Here is a 19,993-nt window from a genome sequence, read left to right on the forward strand (position 1 = left end):
TGACTTAAGTTATCCTGCCTCTCGCCCATCCTTTAAGGGTTCTCCGAATCCTGTGAAGCATTGGAGTGGGAGAATTTCCTCGTCCTTCTCGCCAGCCATGATTTTTGGCAGCTCCATAAGAAATATGACTGTTCCTGGTGCAAAAAAATGTCCTATCCCAGAGCTCGAGTAAACGACATTACTAAGTTGCTCCCGAATGTACTATGTCAGGACATGGACATCGATTCTACTGTAGTCCATGTTGGTTTTAATGACATTATGAAGTCAGCTCTGACTAATTTAAACTGGATGTCAAAGAGCTGATGGATTCTCTGCTAGACACTAATAAAATGCCCATCATATCTGGCCCTGTGCCCTCTTTGAATCGTGTCATGGAATGCTTTAGCCGGATTCTTTCTCTTCACAACTGGCTACGTGACTATTGCAGCTCATTATTGCAGCTTTTTGGTAAACAAAACACGTTTTTATAAGGAAGATGGATAATAGATCATACCTTTTGATACAGTGGTAGCAATACATACATTTGACATTTTAGTCATTTAGCAGATGCTCTTCTCCAGAGCCACTTACAGTAGTGAGTTCATGCATTTTCTGGTACTGGTCCCCCGTGGGAATCAAGCGCCAAGCTCTACCAACTGAGCCACATGGTTATAACATCAACAGAAAAGACAGAAATCCCAATGTATGTATTTCTACCACTGTTGCTGTTTATATTCAGAACTACATTCATGTAAAGCTCAGAGGATCTCATGTTAAATTATGTTGGAAGTAATATGGCTACAAGTTCATCTGCCTCACCTGAAGCCCTTTCTTGTGGGAAGCTGCTATAGACCAAGTGCTAGCAGTCAGTATCTGGATAACGTGTGAAGTGCTTGATAAATGTATGTAATATCAACAGGGAGGTATATTTTCTGTGTGATTGTAACATGGACTGGCTTTCATCAAGCTGCCCACTCAAGAAGAAGCTTCAAACTGTAACCAGTGCCTGAAACCTGGTTCAGGTTATCAGTCAACCTACTGTACAGGGGTAGTTACAAACAGCACAGGAATGAAATCATCAACATGCATACAGTTGAAGTCGTACGTTTACATACGTTTACATACACTTAGGTTATCAGTCAACCTACCAGTGTATTAACAAACAGCACAGGAATGAAATCATCAACATGTATTGATCACATCTTTACTAATGCTGCAGAAATGTGCTTGACAGCAGTATCCAAATCCATCGGATGTGGTGATCACAATGTAGTAATAATATCTAGGAAAACCAAAGCCACACGAGGTCATACAAGAAGTTTTGTAGTGATTCCTATGTCGATATAAACAATATTTGTATGCCTGTGGTGTGTAATGAGGAGCTACCACACGCTTGCACTTGACACATTTATGAAATTGCTTAATCCAGTTACTAATAAGCATGTACCCATTTAAGAAAATGGCGTTAAAGATTGTTAAATCCCAGTGGATTGATGAAGAATACAATTTTTATATGGTTGAGAGAGCTGAGGCAAATAAGTCTGGCTGCACAACTGATTGGCAAAAGTACTGCAAATTGAGAAATCGTGACTAAACTAAATAAGAGGAAGAAATTATACTATGAAAAAAGCTCCTGGCTTTTTACAATTGGCTCAACAGGGCAGCACAGCTTGGCCTTGAATTTACACAGAGAGCTAAAAATTAATAATATGCATATCAATCTCTCGTGGCTCAAAGTGGAGGAGAAATTGACATCCCTACTTGTCTTTTGTAAGAAGTGTTGACATGCTGAATGTACAGAGCTGTCTGTTTAAACTACTAGCACACAGCTCAGACACCCAAATCCACATCGGGTAACAGATGCAAGCATTTTAATCAGATTTCTTTTTTTTTTTTAACGATAAAAATACACCCTATGGAACAGCATGGACTGTGAAGAGAACATCTGTCATTTTAGTCCCATTCAAATCTGCCATGTCAGTCATTTTTACTTGGCAGGAAGGTTATTATCCCAGCCCTAAAAACCTACTGTTTTTCAGCAAACTTCCAGTTCTTCAGATAATAATTATCCTGTGCAAATCGTCACGCCTCTGTTTTGAGGGATATTACAGAGTTGAACAGGTGCTGCACCCAGTTTGGGTAAGAACATCTGGACAATTTGATGCTTAAAACAAAGTACAATGCATATAGCCTTCAGATTAGAGGCCGACCGGTTAATCGGAATGGCCGATTTAATTAGGGCCGATTTCAAGTTTTCATAACAATCAGAAATCGGTATATTTATCTTTTATTTAACTAGGCATGTCAGTTAAGAACACATTCTTATTTTCAATGACAGCCTAGGAACGGTGGGTTAACTGCCTTGTTCAGGGGAAGAATGACAGATTTTTACCTTGTCAGCTCGGGGATTCAATCTTGCAACATTACAGTGAACTAGTCCAATGCTCTAACCACCTGATTACATTGCACTCCACGAGGAGAGTAGACTGCCTGTTAAGAAGCCAAGGTAAGTTGCTTGCGAGCATTAAACTTATCTTATAAAAAACAATCAATCAATCATAATCACTAGTTAACTACACATGGTTGATGATGCGTATTCGCGAAAAAGGACTGTCTTGCTCCAATGTGTACTGGCTCGTTGCGAACTCTGAAGACTATTTCTTCCTAACAAAGACAGCCAACTTCGCCTAACGGGGGATGATTTAACAAAAGCGCATTTGCGAAAAAAGCACAACAGTTGCACGACTGTACCTAACCATAAACATCAATGCCTTTCTTAAAATCAATACACAGAAGTATATATTTTGAAACCTGCATATTTTGCTAAAAGAAATCCAGGTTAGCAGGCAATATTAACCAGGTACAATTGTGTCACTTCTCTTGCATTCATTGCATGCAGAGTCAGTGTATATGCAACAGTTTGGGCTACCTAATTTACCATAACATTGAAGGTTGTGCAATGTAAAAGGAATATTTAGACTATTATATTTAGGAACGGTTCCGTATTTCACTGTAAGAATAAATGTCTTGTTTTCGAGATGATAGTTTCCGGACTCAACCATATTAATGACCTAAAGCTCGTATTTCTGTGTGTTATTATGTTATAATTAAGTCTATGATTTGATAGAGCAGTCTGACTGAGCGATGGTAGGCACCAGCAGGCTCGTAAGCATTCATTCAAACAGCACTTTCGTGCGTTTTGCCAGCAGCTCGTCGCTGTGCTTCAAGCATTGAGCTGTTTAAGACTTCAAGCCTATCAACTCCCGAGATTAGGCTGGTGTAACCGATGTGAAATCGCTAGCTAGTTAGCAGGGTGCTCGCTAATAGCGTTTCAAACGTCACTCACTCTGAGACTTGGAGTGGTTGTTCCCCTTGCCCTGCATGGGCCACGGTTTTTGGAGCGATGGGTAGTGCTGCTTCGAGGGTGGCTGTTGTCGATGTGTTCCTGGTTCGAGCCCAGGTAGGGGCGAGAAGAGGGACGGAAGCTAATCTGTTACACTGGCAATACTAAAGTGCCTATAAGAACATCCAATAGTTAAAGGTATATGAAATACAAATCGTATAGAGAGAAATTGTCCTATAATTCCTATTTTAACTTCAACCTAAAACTTCTTACCTGTGAATATTGAACACTCCTGTTAAAAGGAACCACCAGCTTTCATATATTCTCATGTTCTGAGCAAGGAACTTAAACTTTAGCTTTCTTCTCCAACACGTTGTTTTTGCATTATTTAAACCAAATTGAACGTTTCATTTTATTTGAGGCTAAATTGATTTTATTGATGTATTTTATTAAGTTAAAATAAGTGTTCATTCAGTATTGTTGTTATTGTCATTATTACAAATACATTTTCTTTCTTAAATCTGCCAATTAATCGGTATCGGCTTTTTTTGGTCCTTCAGATTAATTGTTTTGTCATATATCAACTTTCCTAGTGCCATACTTCTCTTTTAAATGATGAAGTGGACGATATTGTGTCAATGAATTGCTAAATTTCCGTCCACGTCAGGTAATTAAATGTCTGGATAGGTTACAGTTCATGGTTCTTAATAATATGCATTATTATTTTGACTTTCTCTGAACTGCAGGCTAATATTAGGCTATCCTTAGATATTTTAAATATCTTCACGCCAGGAAGAGCCAATTTTGAATGAGGGAAAAAAAAGAATTGCAGCGGCAGTTTGGTAAAACCAATTCCGTCCGAATCGTCCACTGAAAAAATTGACATGCTGGGCTAATAATTACTGACATTCTATAGTAGTATTAGTCCCTATGCGAATAGGGCTTAAATCATGGAAAGGAAAGAGCAGGTGTTCCTAATGTTTTGTACATTCTGTGTAGAAAATCTATGGCAAGACTTGAAAATGGCTGTCTAGCAATTATCAACAACCAACTTGGCAGAGGTTTGAAGAATAGAAAAATAAAATAATGGGCAAATATTGTACAATCCAGGTGTGCAAAAATCTTAGCTGTTTCTAACATTACCTATCTACTAATATATTTGCTTTTTCTGTGTTTTCTGTAGATTGTTGACCACAAATGAAAATGTAAAAAAAATTACATTTTATTCCCACTTTTAAGACAACAATATTTGGAAGAAGTCGAGGGGTGTGAATAAATTCTGAAGGTCCTCAAATGTTATTATATTTCGCCGTAGTCTTTTCTGACCATGCCACAAAGTGTGATAGAAAATCAGTAGCTTACAGCAACCTAGCATGATGGACAATGTTTATTGGCAGGTGGAATCATGCCCAATTAGGTTGCAAGGTAAAAATGTTAGGTGGGATCAGGTCAGCCCAGTATAGTCCAATGTGGTTGCATAGTGGATCCAAGCACATCTGTTTAATTTTCTCTCTTGTGCACAGTGCAGGGTTCGAGAACAATGACATGATACACATACAGTTGAAGTCGGAAGTTTACATACAGCTTTGCCGAATACATTTAAACTCTGTTTTTCACAATTCCTGACATTTAATCCAAGTAAAAACTCCCTGTCTTAGGTCAGTTAGGATCAGCACTTCATTTTAAGAATGTGAAATGTCAAAATAATAGTAGAGATAATTATTGATTTCAGCTTTTATTTCTTTCATCACATTCCCAGTGGGTCATACGTTTACATACACTCAATTAGTATTTGGTAGCATTGCCTTTAAATTGTTTAAATTGGGTCAAATGTTTTGGGTAGCCTTCCAAAAGCTTCCCACAATAGTTTGGGTGAATTTTGGCCCATTCTCCTGACAACGCTGGTGTATCTAAGTCAGGTTTGTAGGTCTCCTTGCTTGCACACACATTTTCAGTTCTGCCCACACATTTTCTATGGGATTGAGGTCAGGGCTTGTGATGGCCGCTCCAAAACCTCGACTTTGTTGTCCTTAAGCCATTTTGCCACAACTTTGGAAGTATGCTTGGGGTCATTGTCCATTTGGAAGACCCATTTGTGACCAAGCTGAACTTCCTGTCTGATGTCTTGAGATGTTACTTCAATGTATCCACATAATTTTCCTACCTCATGAAGCCATCTATTTTGTGAAGTACACCAGTCCCTCCTGCAGCAAAGCACCCCCACAATATGATGCTGCCACCCCCGTGCTTTGCGGTTGGGATGGTGTCCTTCAGCTTGCAAGCTCCCCATTTTTCCTCCAAACCTAACGATGGTCATTATGGCCAAACAGTTATATTTTTGTTTAATCAGACCAGAAGACATTTCTCCAAAAAGTATGATCTTTGTGCCCGTGTGCAGTTGCAAATCGTGGTCTGGCTTTTTTTAATGGCGGTTTTGGAGCAGTGGCTTCTTCCTTGCTGAGCGACCATTCAGGTTATGTCGATATAGGACATGTTTTACTGTGGATATAGATACTTTTGTACCTGTTTCCTCCAGCATCTTCACAAGGTCCTTTGTTGTTGTTCTGGGATTGATTTGAACTTTTCGCACCAAAGTACATTCATCTCTAGGAGACAGAACGCGTCTCTTTCTTGGGCAGTATGACAGCTGCATGGTCCCATGGTGTTTATACTTGCGTACTATTGTTTGTACAGATTAACGTGGTACCTTCAGGCGTTTGGAAATTGCTCCCAGGGATGAACCAGACTTGTGGAGGTCTAAAAATAGGTCTTGGCTGATTTCTTTTGATTTTCCCATGATGTCAAGCAAAGAGGCACTGAGTTTTAAGGTAGGCCTTGAAATACATCCACAGATACACCTCCAATTGACTCAAATGATGTCTCACTGGTCACCCCCAAAGCCAATTCCTCCTTTGGTCGTCTTTCCTTCCAGTTCTCTGCTGCCAATGACTGGAACGAACTGCAAAAATCTCTGAAGCTGGAGACTCATATCTCCCTCACTAGCTTTAAGCACCAGCTGTCAGAGCAGCTCACAGATCACTGCACATGTACATAGCCCATCTGTAAACAGCCCATCTACCTACCTCATCCCCATACTGTATTTATTTATTTGTCTTGCTCCTTCGCACCCCAGTATCTCTACTTGCACATTCATCTTCTGCACATCTACCATTCCAGTGTTTAATTGCTATATTGTAATTACTTTGCCACCATGGCCTATTTATTGCCTTAAACTTACCTCATTTGCACTCACTGTGTATAGAGTTTTTGTTTTATTTTGTTCTACTGTATTATTGACTGTATGTTTTGTTTATTCAATGTGTAACTCTGTGTTGTTGTATGTGTCGAATTGCTATGCTTTATCTTGGCCAGGTCGCAGTTGCAAATGAGAACTTGTTCTCAACTAGCCTACCTGGTTAAATAAAGGTGAAATAAAATAAATAAATGAGCCTATCAGAAGCTTCTAAAACCATGACATCATTTTCAAGCTGTTTAAAGGCACAGTCAACTTAGTGTATGTAAACTTCTGACCCACTGGAATTGTGATACAGTGAATTATAAGTGAAATAATCTGTCTGTAAACAATTGTTAGAAAGATTACTTGTGTCATACACAAAGTAGATATCCTAACCGACTAGCCAAAACTATAGTTTGTTAACAAGAAATATGTGGAGTGGTTGAAAAATGAGTTTTATTGACTCCAACCTAAGTGTATGTAAACCTCCGACTTCAACTATATGTAAGGTGGAACACAATCTTTGGTGAACCATTTTGGCTTGAGAGCACTACTTTCAAAACTATCGGCCTGAAATTATCACTTTAAATGCTCATTTGTGTGTCTGTGTGGGTGTGCATGTGTGTGTGCACGCCTGTCTGTGTTTGTGTGTGTGTGTCCAGCCTGTGGAGATGTGGCAGAGCAGATCAGGGCGTCCAGTGGAGTGATCACCAGCCCTGGCTGGCCCTTCCAGTACCCCTCCAGGATCAACTGCAGCTGGAACATCAGGGCTAACCCTGGGGAAATCATCACCATCAGGTAGAGCTCTACACCATCTCCTCTCCACAATCTATACTGCTTCTCTCCCTCTGCACTTCAAAACATCTCTCCCTCTCCTCCCTCAGTAGCTCCCTGCCTCAGTCTGTACCCTCCTCAGCATAGCTGGATGCATACATTTCCCACACGATAAAAGGGCCTGATTAATGCAGGGACTGATTCCTCCTGGCCCAAGCTCGTAGGGGGCACTTGAGGTGGGGAAACTGCAGAGATGTTTTTTTCTGCAACCGCCAACTACAGAAACCTGCACTCAATCAGAAGATGGGGAAGAGAGGAGGTAGGGGGCCCATATGGGGGTTGGGTAACTGGGGGCCCTAAGCAAGGTGCAGAACACTTTAGTCGACCCTCTCAACCCGTCCCTAACATCCGTTCTATTAGCCAACGTGCAATCACTGGATAATAAACTGGATGAGCTCATTTCAAGACTGTCCTACCAATGGGACATTAAAAACTGTAGTATCTTATGTTTCACCGAGTCGTGGCTAATCGACGACACAGATAATATACAGTTGGCTGGGTTTTCCATTCATCGGCAGGGCAGAACAGCTACGTCCGGTAAGACAACGGGAGGGGGAAGTATGTCTTTGTCAATAACGGCTGGTGCTCAATTTCTAATATTAAGGTAATCTTGAGGTATTGCTCGCCTGAGGTAGAGTACCTCATGATAAGCTGTAGACCACAATATCTACCAAGAGAGTTATCATCTATATTTTTGTAGCCATCTATCTAACACAAAAAACGATGCTAGCAATAAGACCACACTCAACGAGCTGTATAAGGCCATAAGCAAACAAGAAAATGCTCATCCAGAAGCGCCGTACCTAGAGGCTAGGCACATTTATGCAGGCAAACTTAAATTAAATCAGTTTTACCAAATTTCTACCAGCATGTAACATGTGCAACCAGAGGGGAAAACCTCAAGACAACCTTTACTTCACACACACAAAGATGTGTACAAAGCTGTCCCTCGCCCTCCATTTGGAAAATCTGACCATAATTCTATCCTCCTGTTTCCTGCTTATAATCAAAAACTAAAGCAAGAAGTACCAGTGACACGCTCAATATGGAAGTGGTTCGATGCTACGCTACAGGACTGTTTGCTAGCACAGACTGGAATATGTTCTGTGATTATTCCAATGGCATTGAGGAGATTACCACCTCAGTCACCGGATTCATTAATACAGTCATGGCCAAAAATATTGGCACCCTTGCTCTTTTTTCAAGTAACTCACAATTTTCCCAAAAAATAAGTTGAAATTGAACACAATTCTTTATTTCACTGTTAATATTACAGAACCTTTGTTTTTTCAGAACTTAATATATACATTTAAATTGACACTCTAGACTCAATATTTGGTACCACAGCCTTTTGTCAGAATAACTGTGATGGTCAGAATAACCATTGATGAGCTTCCTGCACCTCTGTACACTCAGTTTGGCCCACTCCTCTTGGGCAAATTGCTCCAGTTCTCCCAGATTAGAAGGGTGCCTTCTCCTATCTGCTGTTTTCAGATCTCTCCACAAGATTTAGATCTGGACTCATTGATGACCACTTCAGAACAGTCCAGAATTTTGTCTTGAACCATTCCTTTGTGCTTGTTGAAGTGTGTTTGGGGTCATTGTCCTGCTGGAAGACCCATCACCTTCAACGGAGACCCAGAAAGCTGGGTCCGACATTGCGCTCCAAAATACCTTGGTATTCACCTGACTTCATGATGCCATGCACACGTTCAAGGCACCCAGTGCCGGAGGCAGCAAAGCAACCCCTAACATCACTCAACCTCCATGTTTGACTGTAGGGAAGGTGTTCTTTTCTTTGAAAGCTTAATTTTGTTTTCTGTAAACATAGAGATGGTGTGCTTTACCAAAAACCTCTAATTTGGTCTCATCTTTCTTCAGAACATTCTCCCAGTAGGATTTTGGCATGTTCAGATGTGTTTTGGCAAATTACAATCGGACTTTCTTATGTCTTTCTCTCAGCAGTGGGGTCCTCCTGGGTCTCCTACCATATAACCCCCTTCATTGAGTTGGTGACGGATGGTGCGAGTTGAAACTTATAACTTGTGTCTGAAGGTCAGCTTGAATCTGTGTGGCAGTTGATCGAGGTGCTTTCTCCACCATTCGAACAATCCTTCGCTGCAATCTTCCATTAAGTTTTCTCTTGTGGCCACATCCAGTGAGGTTGGCTACAGTGGCAAGGGCCTTAAACTTATTGATAACATTACGTACAGGAGAAACCAGAACATCAAGGTCTCTGGAGATGAACTTGAGATTGTAGCCAAGCATGGACAATCTTGTGTCTGACCTACTCAGATAATTCTCTGGTTTTCTTTATTTTGTCCATGCTCAGTATGGTACACACAGTGTCACAAAACAGGATAATGAGTCTTTTTCTCTATTCAAACATGATAAATACAATATTTTTTTACTGCGGGCACCTTCCATTCACCACAGGTGAGTTCAATTCCAAAGTAAATGAGATTCACCAGCTTGAAATCTAATTATTTCTAACTACTTCTAGAAGGTGCCAATAATATTGTCAGGGCCTTTTTAGGATTTCTTTGTGGAATTATCTAAGATTTAGTAAATTATTCCGATTTTTGGGTTTTGTTCAACTGCACACCAAAGACATGCATATGTGGATACCAAAATATGTTTTAATTTCAACTGTTTTCTGGAAGAAATGGAGCAATATTTGAAAAAAGTGCAAGGGTGCCAATATTGTTTTCCGTGACTGGTCGTGCATCGATGATGTCATCCCCACAGTGACTGTGCGTATATACAGTGGGGCAAAAAAGTAAGTTCTCCCACTTAAAAAGATGAGAGAGGCCTGTAATTTTCATCATAGGTAGACTACACTATGACAGACAAAATGAGAGAAAAAATCCAGAAAATCAATTTGTAGGATTTTTAATGAATGTGGGGACAACGTCATCGATGCACTTATTGAAGCCAGTGGCGGTTGTGGTGTACTCTTCAATGCTATCGGAAGAGTCCTGGAACATATTCCAGTCTCTCCTAGCAAAACAGTCCTGTAGTAAAACAGTCCTGTAGCTTAGTATCTGCATCACTTCCGTATTGAGCGAGTCACTGGTACATCCTGCTTCAGAAGAATAGCGTTATGGTCAGATTTGCCAAACAGAGGGCAAGGGACAGCTTTGTACACATCTTTGTGTGTGTAAAGTAAAGGTTGTCTAGAGGTTTTTTCTCTCTGGTTGTACATGTTTCACATGCTGGTAGAAATGAGGTAAAAGATATTTAAGTTTCCCTGCATTAAAGTCCCTGGCCACTAGGAACGCCACCTCTGGATGAGCACCGATCAGAGTGCTGACAGTAACTTGCCTTTTCTTCATGGCAGTGCTGTGTCCATGGTTACCTGCACAGAAATAGACCCTGTTTCGTGGTTAAGAACAAACAGAAAATGCAATCTATCAATGACCATTAATGGGCAACAGGGCTTGCATGCAAAAACACTTGATAAATCCACTAAATTAGCGAATGTGTTAGTAATAGGTTAGTAGTGTTTATACTTAAGTCATGGTTCTACACATTAGTAATATAAGTGGTTTTACTCTCTTTTTATTTTATTTTTATGAAAGCAGTTCAGTTATTTGTTATGTCTCATCCATTGTATTCTAACCCTCGAGGAAAGTCAACTAGTCATATCCGGGAAATACATTGATAATCTTTATTGTTGGGAAACTTCTTTCAACTGTTTGCTTTTTTCCAGCATGTACGCTATGAAAGTCGCTCATATCGGTGACATCCAATTTACAGACTTCGACAAGATATGTGGTTTTCTTACCTACTTCAGTTGAATGCACTTATTGTAATTCGCTCTGGATAAGAGTGTCTCTAAAGCTAGAGTCCTTAATTAGTGGACCTGCCACGTGCTTTTGGGATATTTCAACAAGTTACGGCAAACAACGAACACTCGATCATCAATGCACGCACAATAGAACAGCCGAATATGTACTGCACATTTTATTTTACCACGCTGCTTGTCACCCCTCTCCATTGTTTCATCAACAAAACAATAACAAAGACGCTGGGGCTAACAGTGGTGCTATTTCCCAAAATGCGGATTCGATCTTTAACTTACTAAATTGTGAAATGTACAGTACATGAATGTTTTTTACTGTCGGGAAACCTCTTTTAACCCTTTACCATTTCTCCCCGCAGTTTCCAGGACTTTGAGATCCAGAGCTCCCACCGCTGCGGCTTGGACTGGATCTCCATTAGCACCTACAAGAACCTGGACGGCTACCGGGCATGTGGCTCATCCATTCCAGCCCCTTACATTTCCTCCCAGGACCACGTGTGGATTAAGTTCCACTCAGACGACATCATGACTGGCAAGGGCTTCAGGCTGTCTTATATAACAGGTAGCACCACTCGCAGAGTCATGCTATTTATATCTGTATCAAGGGCTACTGTACGGTCAGATCAGAGATGACATGTGGACAGATGTCTACTGGTGGTGAGGATGTTCCTACCCCCAAGAGAAAAGAGAGAAAGCAGCTTTGTTTTTTTTGTCCTCTTTCTATGCTTTTCTCTCTTGTCTCCAAGCATTGGATTTTCAAATGTGTAAAAAGACAGAGGATCAGAGGCTCACGAACTGCACGTCTATAAATTAATGTATGAAGAAATTGATTCTGCTGATATACTGTTGATGCACAGCTTGATCAATAAACACTATCATTGTACGTAATTTAACTAAATGATACCACAATCGCTTGATTGTCACTAATGGTAAAACATTTTTAAATGGTCACACACTGCATTAAATGGTGGTATTTCCCCTAGGGCTGTTGCGGTGACCAGATTTCTGCTACAGCAGCGGTCGCGAGTCATGAAGGCAGTCAAATTCCATGTGACCATTTAGTCACGGAAATTAGGCTTCTCCAAGCTCTGATGCGGCTGCTGGTCATATAGTAGCCTACCAAACTTGCTACCTACCTGGTAGTCAGCACTATATTGTTCCTCTAATCACATGCAAATGTTTCAGAAAATTTAACCAAACACTTCATGAGAGCCCATGAGCTCATGTTGCGTAACATTTCTATAGGCTATGCAATTGCGTGAGAAAACAGAGTGATGGCCTCTACTAAAGAGGAGGATCTCATCAGCTTTCTAAAGGCTAGGCCTACTATATTTATTTCTCAACTTTCCTAATATTAAGCACATTGTTTATCTTTACAACAGGAGTACAGCCTACCTGGCTGGCATGAAAATAAATCACGGGGAAAAGCGTTCTCCATTCACTATTTAAGTCCATAGATTACATGTATTATTTCCCACTGTCCTTGTTTCGATACAGGTGCATGATAATGGTCCATTCTAAATCCAAAACAAATTTCACACATATATTATTTAGTATATGTAAAGACATGATTAAATCAAGAATAGTCTAATGGGTGACAATATTAGCCTATCACTTGTGAATTATATAATATCACTTGTGAATGATGCCCAGCATAAGAAACTGCATTTTTTGCAACTTTTTCAAATCATAATTGCACACCTCATGTTGCCTAGCCCAAAGCCCTATATGTTTTAATAAGGTTAATATCACACCTCATGTAGCCTAGCCCATAGTCCTATATGTTTTAATAAGGTTAGTATCACACCTCATGTAGTCTAGTCCATAGTCCTATATGTTTTAATAAGGTTAGTATCACACCTCATGTAGCCTAGCCCATAGTCCTATATGTTTTAATAAGGTTAGTATCACACCTCATGTAGCCTAGCCCATAGTCCTATATATTTTGATAAGGTTTGGATGGCCAAATAAGGTTAAAGTGGCCAAATAACTTCTTTAAATTAAGCCGCTACAAGGGGTGTAAGAGCCTAACTGGCAGACCCAAGCAGTGTGTGAGTTTCAATTTTTTTAACCTTTATTTAACAAGGCAAGTCAGTTAAGAACAAATTCTTATTTTCAATGACGGCCTAGGAACAGTGGGTTAACTGAAATTAAAAGTCAAAACATATATCCCAACATTTGTAGAATTGAAGTTACACTAATAACTCTAAATTAAGCATATAGGAATAGGTATTTCTTTGTTAACCCCTCAACACAGAATAGGCGCGCACGTGTGCACTCCCTCAAATTGCTTGGAGAAAATGTCATTTCTATTTTATTCAGCTTTGTTCAATTGTATTCTTCATATACTATAAAATAATGCCACGGAATTCTAAGCAAATCTTGTCTGCTAAATGAAGTAGTGTAGCCCGCAGCCATTTGGCATAGCCAGATCAGGACCTAAATAAGGACATTTTCTTCATATCATGCTTCTTTAGACCCATTTTAAAATGAATAATGGATTTATTGTGAAGATGTAGGCCATATTACATGTATTTATTAGACTTTTTTTAAATGTACATGTTCCAAAGGTCTGCGTCAGTGGCAGGGATGTGTGGAAGCCAGGAGATGCAAAACGTGTTCATGTTAATTAACGGTCAATTACCGTGAGACCGACAGATATTTGCTTGACAATCACCGGCTGACGAACTTTCATGACCGCTACAATCCTAGTATTTCCTAATATTCCTAATTTCAGGAAAATCGGAGATGATCAGCTGCGACTTGGACCAGTTCCACTGCTCCAACGGAAAGTGCATCCCGGAGTCGTGGAAGTGCAACACCATGGACGAGTGTGGTGACAACTCTGACGAGGAGCTGTGCGTCCAGCCCAACCCCTCGGCAGCATTCTCCTTCCAGCCCTGTGCCTTCAACCAGGTATCTCATTTACATACAGTACCAGTCAAAAGTTTGGACACCTACTCATTCAAGAGTTTTTCTTTATATTTATTATTTGCTACATTGTAGAATAATAGTGAAGACATCAACTGTGAAATAACACATATGGAATCATTTAGTAACCAAAAAAGTGTTAAACAAATCAAAATATATTTTAGATTTTAGATTCTACAAAGTAGCCACCTTTTGCCTTGATGAAAGCTTTGCACACTCTTGGCATTCTCTCAACCAGCTTCACGAGGAATACTTTTCCAAAAGTCTTGAAGGAGTTCCCACATATGCTGAACACTTGTTGGCTGCTTTCCTTCACTCTGCGGTCCAACTCATCCCAAACCATCTCAATTGGGTTGAGGTCGGAGGATTGTGGAGGCCAGGTCATCTGATGTAGCACTCCATCGCTCTCCTTGGTCAACTAGCCATTACATGGCCTGGAGGTGTGTTTTTGATCATTGTCCTGTTGAAATTATAGTCCCCAACCAGATGGGATGGCGTATCGCTGCAGAATGCTGTGGTTGCTATGCTTTTCAAGTGTGCCTTGAATTCTAAATAAATCACAGACAGAGTCACCAGCAAGCACCATCACACCTCCTCCTCCAAGCTTCACGGTGGGAACCACACATGCAGAGATCATTCATTCACCTACTTTGTGTCTCAGAAAGACACTACGGTTGGAACCAAAACTCTCAAATTTGAACTCATCAGTCCAAAGGACAGATTTCCCCCGGTCTAATGTCCATTGCTCATGTTTCTTGGCTCAAGCAAGTCTCTTCTTATTGGTGTTCTGTAGTAGTGGTTTCTTTGTAGCAATTTGACCATGATTCACGCAGTGTCTGAATAGTTGATGTTGAGATGTGTCTGTTACTTGAACTCTGAAACATATATTTGAGCTGCAATTTCTGAGGCTGGTAACTCGAATGAAATTATCCTCTGCAGCAGAGTTAATTCTGGGTCTTCCTTTCCTGTGGCGTTCCTCATGAGAGCCAGTTTGATCATAACACTTGATGGTTTTTGCGACTGCACTTGAAGAAACTCTGGATTGACTGACCTTCGTGTCTTAAAGTAATGATAGGCTGTCATTTCTCTTTGCTTATTTGAGTTGTTCTTGCCATAATATGGACTTGGTCTTTTACCAAAATTTTAACAAGCCACACCCGTTAATTGAAATGCAATCCAGGTGACTACCTCTTGAAGGGAATGCCAAGAGTGTGCAAAGCTGTCATCAAGGGTAAGGGTGGCTACTTTGAAGAATCTCTAATCTAAAATATATTTTGATTTAGCACTTTTTTTGGTTACTACATGATTCCATATGTGTTATTTTATAGTTTTGATGTCTTCACTATTATTCTACAATGTAGAAAATAGTCAAAATAAAGAAAAACCCTGGAATGAGTAGGAGTGTCCAAACTTTTGACTGGTACTGTAAGTATTCACACCCCTAAGTCAATACATGTTAGAATAATCTTCAGCAGCGATTACAGCTGCGACTCTTTCTGGGTAAGTCTCTAAGAGCATTGTACACCTGGATTGTATAATTTTTGCATATTGTGATTTTTTCAAATTCTTCAAGCTCTGTCAAATTGGTTATTGGTCATTGCTAGACAGCCATTTTACAGTCTTTAATTATTTATTTATTGCCCCTTTACTTCCCAATTTTTGTGATATCTAATTGGCAGTCTTGTCCCATCGCTGCAACTCTCATATGGACTCGGGAGAGGCGAAGGTCGAGAGCCGTGCATCCTCCGAAACATGACCCCGCCAAGCCGCACTGCTTCTTGACAAAATGCTCGCTTAACCCGGAAGCCAGCCGCACCAATGTGTCGGAGGAAACTGGTGACCGTGTCAGTATGCATTGCGCCCAGCCCGCCACAGGAGTTGATAGAGCGCAATGAGACAAGGACAACCCAGCCGGCCAAACCCTCCCCTAATCCGGATGATGCTGGGCCAATTGTGTGCAGCCTCATGGGTCTCCCGGTCGCGGCCCGGCTGCGACGGCCTGGGATCGAACCAGGATCTGTGGTGACGCAGCTAGCACTTTGATGCAGTGCCTTAGACCGCTGAGCCATGCGGGAGGCCCTCAATGTTTTACTCTTGACATAGATTTTCAAGCCAATTTTAAATGTAATTTTGGTAAGCAACTCCTGTATATTTGGCCTGCTGAAAGGTGAATTTGTCTCCCAGTGTCTGTTGGAAAGCAGACTGAACCAGGTTTTCCTATAGGATTTTGCCTGTGCTTAACTCTATTCAATTTATTTTTATCCCCCCAAAAACTCCCTAGTCCTTACCGATGACAAGCATACCCATAACATGATGCAGCCACCACCATCCTTAAAAATATGAAGAGTTGTACTCAGTGATGTGTTGTACTGGATTTGCCCCAAACATAACACTTTGTATTCAGGACAAAAAGTTAATTTCTTTTACACATTTTTTGCATTTTTATTTTAATACCTTATTGCAAACAGGATGCATAACATGGAATATTTTTTATTTGGTACAGGCTTCCTTCCTTTCACTCAGCCATTTAGGTTAGTATTGTGGAGTAACTAAATTTGACATTTTTAACATTAAGCATACACTCTCCTCAAGATCAACTTACAGGAGTGAGTGCATACATTTTTCATACTGGTCCCTTGTGGGAATCGAAACCATAACACTGGCATTGCAAACGCCATGCTCTATGAACTGAGCCACATGGGACTTCTCCTATCACTGCCATTGAGCTCTGTAACCATGGCCTCATGATGAAATCCCTGAGTTTCTGAAGAGGTAGGAAACCTCAGTTCGGAAGGACGCCTGTATCTTTGTAGTGACTGGGTGTATTTAAAGGGTAATTAATAACTTTACCATGCTCAAAATTATATTCAATGTCAGTATTTTTACTCATCTACCAATAGGTGATCTCCATGCAACTTATGTAATTTGTTAGGCACGTTTGTACTCCTGAACTTATTTAGGCTTGCTATAACAGAAGAGTTTAATACTAATTGACTCAAGCATTTTCAGCTTTTCATTTTAAATTAGTTCATAGAAAATGTTTTTCCACATAATTCCACTTGACACAAAATCTAAATTTAGGCGATTTTAAATTAAGGCTGTAACACAACAAAATGTGGAAAAAGTCAAGGGGTGTGAATACTTTCTGTATGTATTATCCAATTTAATTGAATATAAAGTGATTATGGGGTGTCTAGTGTACAGCCAATCTTGCGCAAGCTGTCCATTATTTTGCCCACTTGATAAAAGCAAGGACCACAATTGAAAATACGTTTATAGACTTTGTTTTCAATCCTCTACAATTTTTGTTGTACTCCCATGGCCGAGACAACTATATGTATTTTACATTTGTCAAATAAAATAATATTAATATTATGAATTAATACAATTATCATTCAGTTTCCCTGCCTTTCCCGCTACACCCGCGTCTACACCTGCCTGCACGAGTCGCTCAAATGTGATGGCAGCATCGACTGCCAGGACCTTGGTGACGAGATCGACTGTGACGTGCCTACCTGCGGCGAGTGGCTGCGGAACTTCTACGGCACCTTCAGCTCACCCAACTACCCTGACTTCTACCCACCAGGCAGCAACTGCACCTGGCTTATCGACACAGGCGACCACCGCAAGGTTGGATGTAGCTAGGACTGTTGATTTATTTATTTTTTATCCTCAATTATTTTTTTGCATGTGTGTATTATTGTACGGTATTCACATGGCTGAGACAACTATGGGTTTGCCTGAAATGACACGCTATCCTTATATGGTAAACTAATTTTGACAAAGGCTAACCAGACGCAGACTATGTATTTAAAAACCATTAATTAATTCTTTAATGGACTGATTCCAGGTGATCCTGCGTTTCATGGACTTCAAGCTGGACGGGACGGGCTATGGGGACTACGTCAAGGTGTACGATGGCTTGGAAGAGAACCCTCGCCGTCTACTCCGCGTCCTCACAGCCTTCGACTCCCGTGCCCCCATGGCCGTGGTCTCGTCCTCGGGCCAGCTGCGCGTTCACTTCTACGCTGACAAGATCAATGCGGCAAGGGGCTTCAATGTCACCTACCAGGTAGGCGCATTAGTTCAACCCAAGTTTTTCCAAATCGATTAATTGCTATTGGTTTGGTTGCTAGGGCCGATTGATTCAATTAGTTTTCTGGGCAAAATATAGTAAGAGGTACCCACATCGTTGCATACTAGCTTCTTATTTATTGCGCGGGAGAAAGGTTTAAAAAATAAAAATAAAAATCTAAACAAACAATCTTGTTTATTTAAAGGAACATTTAGCCTTCTCTGCCACTGTATATAGCACATTAACAACGTTAGGTTTTTTCATAAACATAAAAAATCTCCTTGCCACAAGCTAGAACAAGCTCATTTTCATTTCACTGGTAGAATTAGGAAGATTCGACTTCATACCGAATGCACGACGTGACCAGAGCAGGAAGCACTGGCCCACACAGAGCTGTAGTATTTCTGATGTGTCATCGTGTGTATATATCGGAATGAATCCGCTGAAAGACATCCAATGGCTCTATCGAAGAAGTACAACACGCACACAAATATATAGTGTGATTGGTATATCATAGGCTTCGCGAAATGCCACAAAGCAGGACTTACTTTCATTTTCTGATCTCGTCCGTATTGTTGTCAATGGGTGTCTTGTGTATCGTTTGCCGCACGTGTATCGTTAAACGCACAAAACCCAGACGCACTTTCTTCGAGTCCAAATATGTGTAAAACGCATCTCACTGACCTAGAAGTGCTTCTGATATTTCCCTTTAAACTCTCCCTTGAAAAGTCTCGACTTCATTATTTTGGAATCATTACGGATGCCCTCGAATCAACTAATTAATGAAATCTACCTCATCTCCTGCCAGGTGGACGGTTTCTGTCTGCCCTGGGAGATCCCGTGTGGGGGCAACTGGGGCTGCTACACGGAGCAGCAGCGCTGCGACGGTTACTGGCACTGCCCCAATGGCCGCGACGAGGTCAACTGCAGCACCTGCCAGGAGGATGAGTTCCCCTGCTCCAGGAACGGCGCCTGCTACCCGCGCTCGGACCGCTGCAACTACCAGAACCGCTGCCCCAACGGCTCGGACGAGAAGAACTGCTTCTTCTGCCAGCCTGGCAACTTCCACTGCAAGAACAACCGCTGTGTGTTCGAGAGCTGGGTGTGCGACGCGCAGGACGACTGCGGCGACGGGAGCGACGAGGAGAGTTGTCCGGTCATCGTGCCCACACGGGTCATCACGGCGGCGGTTATAGGAAGTCTCATCTGTGGTCTGCTGCTGGTCATCGCTCTGGGCTGCACCTGCAAACTCTACTCCCTCCGGATGTTTGAGCGCAGGTAATAAACTCAGACCCCATGCTATTACTCTTGTTATTGCACAGTTGTTAAACAGCTATACAGTGCCCACATAAGTCATAAGACTTTGTTTCTGTCTGTGTGGTTTGCTATGACAGCTTTAGTATGTTGTACACCTACTACGATAGATGATTGGTAATCCAGACTCGTTTTTAGGCTTTTGTAAATGCTTTCTTTGGATTCATATAGCTAGTTAGCTCTCTGATTTCTGTCTTTGATCTTCATCAAAGGACACTGAATGAACTTTTTTTTGTACGTCTAACTGATCTGGTTGTGTTCGTTGCCTCCATTCCTTTGAATCCCTCTAACTGTTTCCCCAGGTCATTTGAGACCCAGCTGTCCAGAGTTGAGGCTGAGCTCCTGAGGAGGGAGGCTCCTCCGTCGTATGGCCAGCTGATCGCCCAGGGCCTTATACCCCCGGTGGAGGACTTCCCTGTCTGCTCCGGCAACCAGGTAAGTCTACATCTAGATCACACTGCCCTCTCTTGTTCTCCT

The 19,993-nt window shown here is 41.2% G+C and overlaps 1 protein-coding gene across 1 annotated transcript in view; it reads left to right on the forward strand.

The window, feature by feature from the left end:
* The window catches only part of lrp12 (low density lipoprotein receptor-related protein 12), a 38,378-nt gene that overhangs the window by 15,553 nt on the left and 2,832 nt on the right, over positions 1-19,993 (forward strand). The window contains exons 3-9 of the mRNA XM_064983949.1: positions 7,220-7,355; positions 11,556-11,758; positions 13,934-14,112; positions 17,527-17,757; positions 17,978-18,199; positions 19,011-19,480; positions 19,819-19,951. Of these exons, the coding sequence (XP_064840021.1) occupies positions 7,220-7,355; positions 11,556-11,758; positions 13,934-14,112; positions 17,527-17,757; positions 17,978-18,199; positions 19,011-19,480; positions 19,819-19,951 (1,574 nt within the window). The remainder of the gene's footprint in view (positions 1-7,219; positions 7,356-11,555; positions 11,759-13,933; positions 14,113-17,526; positions 17,758-17,977; positions 18,200-19,010; positions 19,481-19,818; positions 19,952-19,993) is intronic.

Source organism: Oncorhynchus masou, chromosome 13 (genome assembly GCF_036934945.1).
Source record: "Oncorhynchus masou masou isolate Uvic2021 chromosome 13, UVic_Omas_1.1, whole genome shotgun sequence".
Taxonomy (NCBI): Eukaryota; Metazoa; Chordata; class Actinopteri; order Salmoniformes; family Salmonidae; genus Oncorhynchus; species Oncorhynchus masou.